Source organism: Strongylocentrotus purpuratus, unplaced genomic scaffold (genome assembly GCF_000002235.5).
Source record: "Strongylocentrotus purpuratus isolate Spur 01 unplaced genomic scaffold, Spur_5.0 spur5_scaffold_1, whole genome shotgun sequence".
Lineage (NCBI taxonomy): Eukaryota > Metazoa > Echinodermata > Echinoidea > Camarodonta > Strongylocentrotidae > Strongylocentrotus > Strongylocentrotus purpuratus.
Genome location: NW_022145594.1, coordinates 42,589,202 through 42,604,581, shown reverse-complemented (window position 1 = coordinate 42,604,581; position 15,380 = coordinate 42,589,202). Strand labels below are relative to the sequence as shown.

The 15,380-nt window shown below is 37.0% G+C and overlaps 1 protein-coding gene across 4 annotated transcripts in view; it reads left to right on the top strand.

Annotated features, from left to right (window-relative positions):
- The first annotated feature begins 1,428 nt into the window (after positions 1 to 1,428).
- Positions 1,429 to 15,380, top strand: part of LOC592552 (E3 ubiquitin-protein ligase TTC3) — a 56,448-nt gene continuing 42,496 nt past the window's right edge. For 3 of the 4 annotated variants that reach the window (XM_030978257.1, XM_030978255.1, XM_030978256.1), the window contains exons 1-3: positions 1,429 to 1,574; positions 4,021 to 4,201; positions 5,504 to 5,784. In XM_030978257.1, the coding sequence (XP_030834117.1) occupies positions 4,083 to 4,201; positions 5,504 to 5,784 (400 nt within the window). In that variant the 5' untranslated portion in view covers positions 1,429 to 1,574; positions 4,021 to 4,082. Of the gene's footprint in view, positions 1,575 to 4,020; positions 4,202 to 5,503; positions 5,785 to 13,371; positions 13,612 to 15,380 lie in introns of those variants that run through there. The other variant, XM_030978258.1, reaches the window with a different exon arrangement.

Sequence of the window (15,380 nt, the reverse complement as noted above, 5' to 3'; positions counted from 1 at the left end):
ACAATTTAGACTCGGGGAGGCCCGTCGGAGCCGCTACGCTTAGTACGGGAATGACCGTACCACTTTTTAGCCTTGAATAACATCAAACGAACAAAATCAAAATAGAGAGAGATGGAAAGGGAGAAGAGAAAACGAAAGATAGATAGGGAGAAAAAAGATAAGAGAAATTGGGAAGGGTAGTATGTCTTGTAGGCTGATCGTAGGCTTATCACGAACATCGAAGTGACTTTGCCCTTTTTGCATCATTATGAAACGCATTATCACATAAACCGAAAAACAGCATATATGCCATCAAACTTTTTCACCCAATCGCAAATCTTAAAAATGATATCCTCAAGAAAATGATAAATTAAATCGTCACCAGACCGTGAATTAAATCTCCTCTTTATAGGTTAGGCCTATAAAGATTTTCCCGCCCATTTTCATAATTTTTAAATGTGCTTTCAATTCCAACATAGGCCTACCACTGGCGTACTGATTAGAGGGGGGGGGGGAGTTGACCCCAAATAAAATTCTACTACGTGGTTTATTTCTCTGAATTCGATACCAGTGATTTACAAAGTGTTGCTGAAATGACATGATTTTCCGGATTTTTTCTCACTTTTTCCTATTATGCCAGAAGCGGCACTCCGAATGGAGGGGGGGGGGGGTGGCACTGTTCTCCCCAATTTGTTTAGTAGGTACCATGGCCCCAAAGTGCTCCTTTTCTTTTTTTAATAACTGTCCTTCCTCTTTTCATCTCTGCCCGCGGCTTTTCATTTGCGAGAAATTTCCCCTTTCACCCAGGCTGATATTTTTGCCATCTTTTACTTTGATTTGTGCCCTTTTCCTTTATGAAAATTGTACTTTTCCGTCGCCGAGAACCCCTTCCATTTCTCACAAATTCCACTTTTCACCGTCTCTGATCATTCGCTAATTTTACTTTGACACGAGGACCATTTCTATTCGAATAAACTTTTAAGTGCCTAAATTCCTTTCTCCTTAACATGCACCCCTAATTCAAGGCTACTTAGAGCCCCTTTTTCTTTAATTTTCCCTACGCACTTACAGATGTTATAATGATGTTACTTATAAAAGAACACTACACCCAAATACCCGGACTGTAGGAGAAATGTTGATGTGTAGATCATAGAAAGCGAAAGGAGCCTATGTGGCGAAGCTAGGTCATCATATTCTGTCGTCATGAACCAGAGCCAGTACATCTGGAAATGGTCTTGATTCGAGCTCTTTAATTACTTTCACGATGGGTAAAATTAATTGGGCACTGTCAAACACTATGCCTGGTTTGAGTCCAGTGGCGGCGGTTTCGAGTTTGATACAAAATTAGGGAGTCTCATCTCACACTGAATATTCCAATTGAAAATAGGCTCTTGCGTTATTTTCGGTCTAGTCTAGTCTAGCGCCCTCTTTTGGTTAATTCACTTCATGATATCCATGTAAATATATCCGTAGGCTACGTGAAAAACATGCATGTAATTCTATCCAGAATTTGATTTTGAAACACCGCCTGTACGATCTGTTACTGTTTTGATGTTCATTGCAAACTACAGGGAAAGAAGGAGAGTAGGATTTTGGTGAGGAACGAAATAATTTTACATTCTAAATTTCTAACCTTGTAAAGTTGTAAGTAGAACTAGATCTAACTAAAATAATTGTAGGCGGCTAGATTCACCCATAGGCCTAGTTGCATTACTATCCTGAGTGACTGTGTATTGAAAGCTGAGTTATTGATTCTCAACATTTCGAACACCACTGTACAAAACTCAACTGATTTCACTCATAATCGGTACTTAAGTGGCGATCGATGACACCTTAGTAGCAGTAAAATACAATTTTTCAACTTTCCGATGTTAAAAAGGATAATTAAAAAATTCAAATTGTGAGTCTACTGTCGAACTCGCCGATCAGCCGCATCGGCATGATTTTGTGCATTTGCGTGTTGTGAGTGCATTGACTATTCATGTATTCAAATCCTGCCTGTTAACACGTAGTGCAGTGTTAGAGGTTAATACGCATTAGCATTGACTCTTCTATGCTGGACTGGAGTGGCAAGATGGTAGATTGTGAGTTGCTAATTAGTTGCTGCATACTGGGCCGGGTCGCACATGAATAAAATAAACATGCATGGGACTAGGCCTAGATCTAAGTCTAGTGAAAATATGAAATTTAACAATGATATCTCACCTAGCTAGGCCTAGCCTTAATGAGCACCCATACCCCTGCGTGATGAGGGAGTAAAAAAACAACTAGACTCTAGATCTAAATAGACCCTGCTATCCTGATAGTGATAACGTGTCTAAAAATAAAATGCCACATCAATGATCATCCGATGAACATATTTGCACACTGCACTGTATTCGGACACTCCAGCAAATCAGATAGACATCCGTCATCACGGTCATACATGTAGCTAACTCCAGGTCCAGGGAGCTCCGACGTCGACTAGAACAAGATCCTATAGGGCCATTTCCACTTGCATCCAAACACACACAAAAATGCCAAATCGGAGCCTGACGGCGATGTTTCAGTGATGTTTCCAAGGCAACTACGCATTACCAGCAAAAATGCCAAGCCCAAAACATTTCAAATCGAAGTGGGATGTTTTGGCGTGTGTGGCGAGTACAGCTGAAGCATAGCTTTAGGAGCAGGGCTAGCTTTTGTCCTTGAAAACTTATTTGCATAAAGCAAACAATTGTTAACGCTCAACCGGTAGGAAAGAGTCTTGGCTAAACTGCAAAATCTCACTTTAGAAACCACCAAATAAAATGTCAAATGGAAGAAGAAGAGTTGTCTCAACTCATAAATATTGCAATTTAGTTGTCAAACCATGTTTTAGTTATTGAAAACTGAGCGAAACAAATACTTTTTACATGATAAATCAAAGTATATTACAGCTCTCCTCTGAATATCTTTTCATAATTTTATGTCCCACGGTCATTTGGGGGACAAATCGAAGGCAATGTCAACAACATGCGTAGTGGTCCCATCATTGGGGATACGTGCAGTCGTGCAGTAACCTGTAGTCCAACGTACCATGCAGAACTGTTTGTGCTGGACTCGGTGTGTATGGATCAAGTTGTTGGTTTTGTCTTTGTAATATCCCGAGTTAAACATGCCGATGTAAGGTCAAAATTTAGTCAAACAATGATTTATAAATAAATTGGTATGGGTACTGTGAAAATATTGTTGAGTTGCTGCAACTGTGAACTGTAACTCAATCGAGTTCACTGGACTGCAGCAATTTGCATCAGGAAGACCGCACATGCACATTACCAACCAAAACACGCCAGAACATCACTGACCTTTTCAGTTGGTGATGTTTCAGTACAAATGCAAACGGGAGCGCAAAACAAAGCGATTTTTCTAAATGAGGTATTTGACAGTATAAATGCTCCTTATATTACTCAAAACTCAATCCCAATTTATATACAGTGCATCCCAGAAAAAACGAAACCGGGAATTATCAATGTTTTATCATAACTTAATCACAATTATATTTAATAAATGTCACATATTTGCAAATCTTAGATATAGTTATTCCTCTATCATTTGATGCATATTTGAAATGAGGGGACCAAAAAGTCATTTGGCGAACAGTATCTGAATTTCAAAGAGAAAATCAAATTTCTAGAAAGTTAAATTTCTGCCCTTTCATATGACACCTCAACCAGGAAAAATGAGCCAGGAATAAAAAAAATTCTGTTTGTTTAAAGTAATGCTTGCATTTCCATAATTTCATGAAACTAATTTCTTTTCACTGGCTGGTCTGCCGTAGCAACAAACAGAGTTGACGATCAGTTTGTCTTCTTTGAGTAAGTAACAGATTAGCAATGCAAAAACAGGCGCATGCACAGAGTTCGTGACGAAGGGTACAAAATTGAACTGCGCATACGGGCCTCCTTGTTATGATTAGATCTTATCATAATGCCTGAAACTGCACAAAATTTGGTATGTCTAAGAAAATTCTTCTTTCTTCTGTTAATTTCTCATCATTGCCATTGCACGTTCATCTTCATTCAGATCAACCAGCTCTGAAGAGGCTGCCGAGGGAACACACCTGTCTCTCTACATGTAAAAGCAGCATGGAGGTGATGCAACTGTTCACACTGCCCCTCCTCCTCATCCTTTGTGGCGATGTAGAGCTCAATCCTGGCCCTTTGCAAAAAGTGACAAGGATTTCATCAGCGACCGTGTCCAGAGCGTAAGGATTGGAGCATAAATGCTCATTTTAACTCACAGTTTTGGGGATAATAATTTTTTTATCATTATTATAATTACTGTTTTCAGTATTGCATTGACGACTTTCGTCAATTCATTCTGAATTCTTATTCTATGTCTTCTTGATCTTACGCCAAAAAACCCATTTGTTTTCCATGCTGTGCTTGTTAATCCAATCTAGCCCGATTCCTTTCAAATGTTTTAGTCATAGTCTCTAGCATCCCATCAAGGCCACTCAACTCTTTGTCTTCCAAAATCACTCTTGCATGACTATCCAGGCATCATTTTGTCTTTTCTGGCCATTTTTTAAGCCTTTCTGTCGGCCTACCTATCTCCACTGTATCTTAGATGCTACAGACTTTTAACAAATTTCTCTGCACATCGTTCTAATACGATTGCAGTTCTTTATTATTATTAGTTGTACAGTCAAACCTGTCTATAGCCACTGCCCAAGGGAAACACAAAAAGTGGCCTTTGTAGACAGGTGGTCTTTGTAGACAGGTTCCTTTAGTACATGATTCAATCAGAAACCATTTACAAGGGAAACGACAAATGGGGCCTTTATAGACAGGTGGTCTTTGTAGACAGGTGGTCACTAAAGCAAGTTTGACTGTAGTACGGTATTGTTTATCTAATTATCCCCCCTCGCCGAAGAAGTCGGAGGGGATATAGTTACGCTGCCGTCCGTCCTTCCTTCCGTGCGTGCGTCCGTTCGTAACAAATTTGGTTTCCAATCGATAACTTTAGTAATGTTTGACGGATTTTAATGAAATTTAAAGGTATATGGTATCAAAACACAGCCTAAGTTCAATTTTCGACTACCTAGGTCAAAGGTCATAGCTCATTAAATAGGCGAATCTGGTTCCCGATCCATAACTTTAGTAATGTTTGACAGATTTTAATATAATTTAATATGAATGTACATGGTTTCAAAATACATGTACAGCCTAAGTTCGATTTCTGAGTATGTAGGTCAAAGGGGAAAGGTCATAGCTTATTAAATATGCAAAAACACCTAATTATATATGTGAAAATGTGGTTAACTTCCTTGCCTTGTAATATAATAGTATAGTCCAATGGAGGTAACTTGTTCTGACGTATATAGGCCATTTGTACCCTGCGAGGGGATGCTACGCTTTGCGTTGACTTGTTATCAATATTATTGTTGTTAGATGCTGCTTATTAGTATCAGCTTGCATGGTGATGTAGAAGTACAGTAGGCTTGTTGTTGTTATGTTATTGTTATCTTTAACATGAGAGAACTTGTTGACATCGATTTCTTTAGTCCAAAACCTGATGGCTCTCAGGAAACCGACATGCTGACCGACCAAATGACGGAAAGCGAGATCTGGACCAAAGCCATGTTCTACACCGAAGCCGATTGGACGTACGTCGGCAACGACCTCGGCTACAATGCCAAGGAGCTCCAGAACTTTCGGCAGCACTTTCCACGTCTTCAAGATGCCTATTTCAAGATGATTAAATTGTGGCGCGACAACGGAGGGGTCAGGAGAGCCGGAGGTTCCATCTACGTTAAGAAACTCACCATGACGTTCAACAGAACTCGTAAGTTTGCTTTGGATTTCATGTCCAGGGGGGTGTTTCACAAAGATCCTAAGTTGAAATTATCTCTAAGATGGACTTAACAGTTATGGAAAGCCGTTAGCATCTATGAAAATATTTTGTAAAAGTTATTTTATAAGGCATAAAATGTTGATTCAAATCATTCATATTTCCTATTATCAAGGAGATTTCTTGTTGTTGATATGGAATTTAGAAAAAAGTCTAAAATATTTGAATTTTTCGCTTTTTGATATATTTTGTTTGAGGCTACAAATGGCTCACCATAATTTATTTTTTAAGTCCAACTTAGAGTTAAGTTCGACTTAGGATCTTTGTGAAACACCCCCCCCCCCCCCCCCCTCCCAGTTGTAGTCTGGGGTGGTGCTAGACCATGAGGGGATTGGGGGTGTTACACCAAGAGAAAGTCAGGCCACAATAAATTCTTAAAAGCTTGAGGAAAAAAAAGCTTTCTTATGATTTGAGTCAGAGTCTTGTGCAGACGTACATGTACAGTGTATGTCCCAAATAAAAGAAAAAGTAAAAGAATTTTATACCCCCTCTTTAGAAATCTAGCCATCTGATTGGTTGAAATTGCAGTCGTGATTTTTAGATATTCCCTTAAAGGTGAAATTCAAAGAAAATCACAAATATGTCAACTAATGTATCACTAGAAACTGGTAAGCTAACAGATGGCCATCGTACAAGTTTGAGGTCAGCTACATATCGGGTGATTTATAAAAATACAACCACCTCCATAGCAGCTGGGATATACGAGAGATTCGCCAGAAAAATAACGATGTTTTAATGACGTCACAACAGGGACCAATACTGCCCAAGCAGACGACATCCCATAAAGAATGAACATAATTGCAAAGCTATTATTTGTCAAATTATAATGAGTTTAGTGTATATAAATGTACTGGCACGTCAAACCGATCAAAAGGGGACATGACCCGATTCTGATAACTAAAATCTTATGCTTGTAAATACACAGGATAGGGGTTAATTAACAATCAAAGAAACCAGCCTTTCAAATTGAAAAGCCCCCGGATTGATATTAAGGACAGCATTTGTTCCCTCTTAAAACGCCGAACATACCGCGGTGTCTGCAGCTGAATATACAATGGCGTCTTATTTTGTTTACAAGCGACAGATTCCTTTATTTTTGTATCGCTGCATTTGTCATCAAAATAAAACCATGCGCTGGGTTTAGAGTGAGGCAATAGATTATACATTTAGCCTGGCGGTAGTGAAGTAAGAGAAAGAACTCAAGAGAAGATGAAAATACAGGCACTGAAAATGTGTGAGATGTCATGGTACATCGTCTGCTTGTGCAAATCATGTCCCTGCTGTGATCTCACACATCTCGGCAGCGTTCGGAGAGCTATTCAGGTGCTATGCCGGGGCTGTATTTAAGCGTTTTGTAATTTATAATAATCATTACTTCGAATGTTTCCAAGCATTGAATTTTGATAACCTTGTCGAATCAAAGTTTCAACTTGCAATAATGAAAATAAAGCTAGATTTAAAATCAATGAATATCTACTTTAAAGAGACGAACAAATGGTCGATACTTCATGAGTGATATCCGTTGCCCCGGGTAACAGGCCAGATACATGTAAATCAATTGTGCTCAGATCCCCATTGGTTTGCGTGTTAACATTTTCTTTGTGCGAGCGCAGACACCATACCATACTCTTTGTCTGCGATTCCCAAATAATAATGATAATAAATGAGATTTAAATAGCACCATTATCCATTTTTAAATCAAATGCTCAAGGCTAATGATAGAAACTTCCAGTCATTTTTCTAGCCAAGACAAACAGAGAGTTTATCTTAACTCAATAAAAGGATAAGGTAAGAATTCTTGGTAAATTTCAATTTTCAATTCAGCATATAAAGACATAATGACTACTTTAATATTTGAGACCTGGCTGTTTTATATGCTCTCGGGAACTTGGACATCCTTCCATGACCCTTCGGCACGCCGCCCACCCAGACGTGCCTCAGGGTCATGGCAGGAGGTGCGCGCGTTCCCTTGAGCATATAAGACAGCCAGGCCTCTCAAAGCAGTCGATATCTCTATAATATGCAGCATAATCGCCGTGCCGATAACCATTTTGAATTGCGGGTTGGATCATAATTGTCGTACCAAATTTTTGTCAAGTCTGGCAAATATGTTACCAGAAAAAACAAAAAGTACAAAAAAAGTTTCATCAAAATTTTAATTTTCCTTTGTAGTTTGTCTCATTCAAGCTCTGGTAGGGCTATCAAGCATCAACTGGGTAGAAATATCGGGAATACTAATAAACTAATTATGATATTGGCAGCGTGTAAAAAATCTAGCAATTACCTTGGATTTGCCTATTAGGCATGTTTCTTTGTGCCTTTCGTGATGTACTATTGCTTTAAAGGTACCATGTCCCTTTTGCAGCCAACCTCAAATTCTGTAGAACTTTGCAGGAATTATGAATATGTCATGTATGTCCTATTTGTGAAATTTAAACGTTAGCAGTGTCCTAGTATTCAAATTATGCAAGGAAACCTGTTTACTTGCTAGACTTCACTGTCAGATACTATTGAGTGACTGACTGGCTTTTTTCTTCTTTGGTAATAACATACATAAAATGAGCTGTAAAGGGTACATGAGCATTTGTCTACATCAATAACCCACTTCTTGTGATGGCCAAATTAAACTGATTGAATCTTTGCGCAGCATAAAACGTATGACCATTCGGTACAATGGCCTGAAAATCAAGACTATTACTTATTGGTTCTATAGCTCCAAAGTCGATTTGACAACTAATAGTAGTTATTTTCCCTCTTGAAAACATTTTCAAGTCCCACCTTTTTTAGGGAAGTTCTAAATTAGTATTATCTTTCAAATGCCGTTGAAATTTAACCTTTTAATTTTTGGGGCCTGCAAATGGGACATAGTACCTTTAACACTTGAGGCTAAACCTGATACCTCTAGTTTGGTCATTTGTCCTGAGTCATCCGTTTTTTTTTAGTCATGAACCTTTTTAGTCTACCATTTCACTTCCATTTTTCTTTAAAATTGATTTTACATGTTCAATTTGTATGAGGTTATAAGGGACATGAAAATAATGAGTTAAGTACACCAAATACTTGAGAAATAAAATTGTACAAAGTGCATTGTCAAAGGATGTGATGAATGATCTAAAAAAAAAAAAAAAATGAATATTTTACATTAGAATGATAAGTAATATATAACTTTTTAAAAATTAAAAATTGATTGATTTCGTCGATTTTTGGAACCATCATCAGAAATTTCATTTCATTTCATTGATTGACCAGTTCAACCATTTTTTTAAAACAACATTCAGAAATACAAACAATGTTCGAAGGACAAATACAAAACCTGTTAGTAAAAAATGGTTAGGGAACCTGAGAGAAGCTTAAGCTTAAAGTGGGGTTCCCTGTCCAATAAACAAGTAAAATTGTATAGGCATTCACAGGCTATAAGGGAGTTAACAGATACAATCTGTGCATGAGCAGATAAAGGTCATTTGTACCAAAAAGGTAAAACCCACAGAGATGAATACTAGATATGCGCTCATGAAAGTTATGTAACATTATTCATTTATGCACCAACAATACATTCTAGGTGGAAGTATTCTTTTCAAGAGGGCAAACAAAAGGTATTCATGAAAAACATCTAGGACTTTGGCAGTTATTATTCTAATATGCTCAAAGTGGAACTTCTCCATGTGTAAAAGATCTGTGAATATTTGGGGTCATTTGTACCATGTGCTATCTGTAAACTCCCTTATTACATTACGCCGCACAGGCAGAACAATGGGCTCAGCAGACTAAGCCGACTTGACCAGGCGGAGGCAGCGCCTCAGTGCATCTAACGAACACCGACCAGTGCTATGTAATACAAAATCATGTAAAAAAACATACACCCACACCCACACACACACGCGAGAGTGAGATAGAAAGGGGAAGAAGGGTGGGGGGGGGGCAAGAGATTAGGAAAGGAATAAAGAGAGATGAAGAATTGTGAAGAAATATTGCACAAATTATTATGAAGATTATTTAATTGAGAGCAGAAAAGCATTACGACAAAGCGTTTTAAAACGGGTGGTGACTACAGTCAACATCAATCCCTTCCCATGTAAACTACACTGGTTCTTCAAGTTATTTCTTTGTGAAAATTGTGATTTAAGTGTAAAATATTGATTCACTAGTGAATTTTGAAGGTGATTTGGTTTAGTTTTCCTTCAACCTTTGCGTAATGTCAGTTAGAAACAACTAGGACAAAATGTAACGTAACTTACGTAAGTTACTTGATTTCATAAATGCGTATACAATTCTATGTGAGTACTGCTCCACTGAATTGATGTTTCGTTTGAGGCAATTAACTTCTTCATTATGGCTTTAACTGTCTTGATAAACATTGTAGATAAGTACAAGTATAATAGTGGATGTCATAAATTTGAATAAACAGGAAATATTGAATTTGATATGCAAACAATGCTGTTTTTATTTCCTATTTTCCAATATTTCCTTGTATTGAACTATTGCCATCATTTTATAAATAGAGTGTACCAGTAACCGTAGTGGCCACCTCTGTATAAAGGCCACCTGTCTAAAGTGGTCATCTATAATTCTATATTGTCTCCCTCTGTTGTGTTTCTCCTGTGTGGCTTCATTAGACAGGTTTGACTGTAGAACACTATTGTGAGTATTTGATAATGATGCTGAACTACATATTAGGCCTGTCTTCATCATCTTGAGTTTGCCAAATAACCCGTTATTTTAACCATCCCTTTAGCAAATTATTGAGCTAACTTGCGTCTTCATCAGCCCGCGGTTGCAATTAGCTGGATATTTGGTTGAGAAAATATCCTGAGAAATCTTGGTCTTGTTTCCAAAATATCTTGCTACCGGTATTTGAGAAATAGCAGGCTAATTTGTGCCCGTCCATGGCTCAGAGCTAGTTTGTGATGTGCACATCGGTCTGATGCAGACACAATTTTGAGCTTCAGGATAATATCCCAAATCTGCGGAAAATAGCGGGTTATTTGGCAAACTCGAGCTGATGAAAACAGGCCTCTTGTACAGTCAAACCTGCTTTAGCCACCACCTGTAAAAAAAAAACCACCTTTCTATAATTGTTTGTACATTTTTTGTTTTTCCTTGAAACATGTTCGAAAGAAAGCTGTATTTATATACCAGTACCTCTTTTCTCCATGTAACAAAACACCATGGACTAGCTCATTAATACTTAATGTACTTGCAAGTCTTGCATTACTTATGTTTTTCTTTTTAAGTGCGAAATATCAAGTTTTCTGATTTGTGGAAGTGTCTACTTTTTTTACAAAGTAATTAGAATTTCATCTTTTATAATTAGCAGGAAATCCTTATCCTAGTATTGTGTAATAAGGTGTTCATATTGCTCAATTTTCTGGGGTTTTTTTTTAATTGAAAAATAATTGTTCTGTAATGCAAGGTAAAATACCCAAAGAGACATGTAAGTATTTCTTAAAAATAGACATAGACAATTCATTTATCTTTTGTAAAATGACTATGTGTAACTTAACTTAATACCATCATTTTATCTCTAACCCCATGTACATAATACATGTACATATTTTTACAGTTGACTCTGCATAAATTGAAGTTGAATCAATTTTCTTGATCAAACTATAAAGCAAAACATGTGTTATTTTACTTATTTACATTTCTTAAGTCAAATTTTGCATAAATCAAGCCATTTTTTGTGGTGTCTACAGATTCAACTTATGCAGAGTTCACTGTATTATGTAGATTCTTTTTTCGTATATATATTAGACATATTGTACCGTAGTTTAATTTTTTAGTGTCTGGGATGGATGTGGTTTTGCAAATTTAATATTTAACCACTTCTTTTTTCTGGCTTTGTATGAGCTGTCTGAGTCTCTCTCTCTCTTTTATTAATCAGTTGATTGATAATATGTCAACATTATTAGCTGATTGAGTTGATGTCTATACAATGTACATGACTTGAGAAATAAAGTGATTAGAATTGAGAACGGGAAGAGGGATGCTGTGTGAACAACATGCCCAAGGAACGTGCGTTCACACATTGAGAGCTTTGTGACTGTGACATCAGCATAAAATGGACCAACTTCATTGCAGTACTTCGTCTGTATTATTTTTGTTTAGTAATATTCTGTACGTCTCTTTTTTTCTAATCTTATCCTTATCTCTTTCCCTCTTTTGCTTTTATGACACTCTCTTTCATGGCTACACTTTTCATTTACATCACCAATATTTTTTTGTTTTGATAAATATTTTTACATGTAGATAGTGTTACCACTATCAAAAAAATTTATCCATCAACTGTTTTGATAGACTTGAATCCATAGTATCAGCTTAAAGCCGCCGGCCGTCTGGTTGCTTACCTACAAGCATTTATGCTTTCTTATCAGTCAGGTAAAATAACAACCACCACCACCACCACCATATATACCAAAATATTTGATATACATATTTATATTATACAAATATACCGGGTACTTGTATTAATATTATTATTATTATTAGAATTACTACTACTACTACTACTACTACTACCACTTCTACTACTTCTAGTAGTTATTGGGAAAAGATGAGAGGATTAAAGTAAGCACGAAGCAGAAATTGATCTCTGAATTAAAAAAATGAATATTTTATAATGGAGAAGAAATAATTAAAACAAGATTCTATTAATCTAGCACCTCTTGGCCCTAATTATTTTGTTTTAATCACTTCAAAGCTATCAAAATTTCCTACAATGATACAAAGAACAAAGTACGCAATTTTTTTGCCATTTATACTCAACATTTTCTTTCAAGATAAAATCTTTTAAAAAACACTCAGAAACTTAACGTTTCTTTCAGTAATCCAACATGATACAGTTACACGTTATTTTATTTTTCATTTTTTAATTATTAATTATTTTAAATTATTATTAATACTATTATTAGTAGCAGTATTATTGTTGTTATTGTTATTATTGTTATTTATACTACTATTATTAGTAGTAGTATTATTGTCATCATCATTATGATTATTTGTTGATATTATTATTAAAGGGAAATCCAACCTTGCATGATTGCAAAGTTTTCTAGAATAAAGCAGAAAAATCTGAGAAGCATACTGAAAATATATATTGTGACTAGCGCCCCGAGGCCGAGGATGAAGGCACCTAGGAGAAAAACAGAAATTAGTGATATTTTTAAACACAACCAACTGAAAAAAACATGTAAAAACAAGTTAATTATACCTTTTTTCGAATTTCGGGGGCCCAAAAAAAAGTGCTTAGACTAGATCTACTAGTAATTTTTTTTCTCCTGAATGTCATGCTTTTGATTCAAATGAATTTATTGGAAGGGTTGGATTGCCCTTTAGTCATAATTTATCAGTATTATTTATTGTCTTTATTATTACCATAAAAAGAAAAAGATAAGGAAGACGAAGATACATTGCTCTAAAAAAAAAATCTGAAAATAGTAGTCTAGGCCTACTCTGTCTCTGAAAACAGGAGATGGATTGACCTCGAACAATCTAGAGCTACGTAACGGGGAATACCCTGTACCGTACGTACGCACCGTTTTGCGCCACACGCCGCCATATGCATTTGTGATTGAAAATGACGCAGAACCTTTTTGCCGCATTTATCGAGAAATCCTGCAATAAATATGGCGAAATTATTCAAAGGGGAGACAATGCATACTCAAGAGAATATTGAAGCTGGAGGAGGGTCTATTCCGGCGGGGATCTACAGAAGGGGACCGAATGGAACTCTTATTCGGTGTTCGGGAGCGTATATCAAGCAAGGTAATTCTTTTGTTTTTGATGAAAATGGTTGGCCCACGTTGAAAACGTATGTACGCGCGGCCATAATGGTTGGAGGACTTTAATAAGCCGACGCTCAATGCAATGCAATGGCGACACGTATCCAACTGCACGCGCTACCACAAGTGCGATGCGAGGTGATAGACCAACTCGCATGTATCAAAGAAATGGAGTTTCAGCGATGGTATTGCGAAATGGGTCTTATGTCTCATGTAATTTTAATTTAGATAACATATGTGTTTTATTTTAAAAAATATGGTACCAAAACTATGGGGGGGGGGGGGGGGGGGGGGGTGTTGAGTAAGAAAACAATAACAAAATCGAAGTGCTCACTAGACCTACCCCTCTTCATACAAAAATATGTAACTGAATGCCGAAATTTTGAACTAGGGGTCTAGATCGGAAAAATAATAGGAAAGTCTACTAGACCTAGACATGATTATTTCAGATATGACAGGCGTGTTGGCTCAGCGATAGAGCAGTGGTCTTGTAGTTGTATTAATCGGGAGGCAGGAGGTACCGGGTTTGAAACCAAATCGAGTCGCTAGTGCCCTTTGGTAAGGCATTTATTCTCGTCACCGTGTCCTTCAAGGAGGACTTGAGCTGTCGATCCCTTGATTTCTTGCAAGCATGCACACATGCTTTGTTTAAGCATTATGGTAAAAAAAAAAAAACACCAGATGTCTAGATCAGTACTAGGTGCAAATCTCAGATTGGCAATTTTCATTGGATTGAGACTTATTCATGTTAAACTCTCCCGTTGTGTACAAAAAATATTTCATTTGCAGGGCTCTCACTTAAATTTTTTTTCTTGGTTGCCAGCCGGGTATCCTTTACAGTTTTTTAGGTTGCCAAATGGCAGTTTAGGTGGTCACAGTGAATATTTGAAGAGGTTTGTGTAATGCATAAATCTGCCATCGGGTCTGTCGCTACTTGAAATCTTGAATTAAAAATAAACTAAAATAATCATGATTAAACCAGTGCCGGGTACACTAGTCGGGGGGGGGGGGAAATAAGTTGTTCATTCCGGCGGCTCCATTTCAAATTTTGTTGAAATTTTCGGGGGCTACTTTTTCAACTTCCTTTTTTTTTTTTTTTTTCATTTGAGGGCTCTTTTTTCTGGGGCTACTTTTTTATTAATTCATAAAAGGATAGTTTGTTAAGATTTTTTTTTAGCAGGCTAAGCTTTCGGGCTTTCTTCTTCATAATTACCCATTAAAAAAAAGAAAGCATTTATCTAGTTCAATAACTAAGTTTTAATGCATTGATTTGGTGCAACTACCAACTTACAAGAACTGTTACATAATAGAATGAGATTATTCTGGCCATCACGGCAATAATGATGCAAACGGATAGCAATTTCAAAGTGTTGTCAAGTCTCTTTGACTCTAGCTACAGCTGAGCTCATACCACACTGCAGTGGCGTGTGTGGACTCGAGGCAGTTTGCAACTGTCTGTCGGTCACAATGATTTTCTTGTGAAAACTTTACTTTGAAAAATGATTATCAAAATTCAGTAAACATGGCGAGAATAATCACAAAATAAGCTTTGATTTCATACCGGTACCTCTATTCACGAAAACTGTATAAAATTGCGGCAATCATGATGGAAAATGATTGCAGTTTCGCGATGTTTAGCAAATGGTCTAGGTTAAGCTAATATGATCTATCAAAACAAAATCGACCACCAAAAACTCCATCCCTACGCTCCATCTCGCAACCTTAAAATTTACGTGTTATCGAAGACAGTAC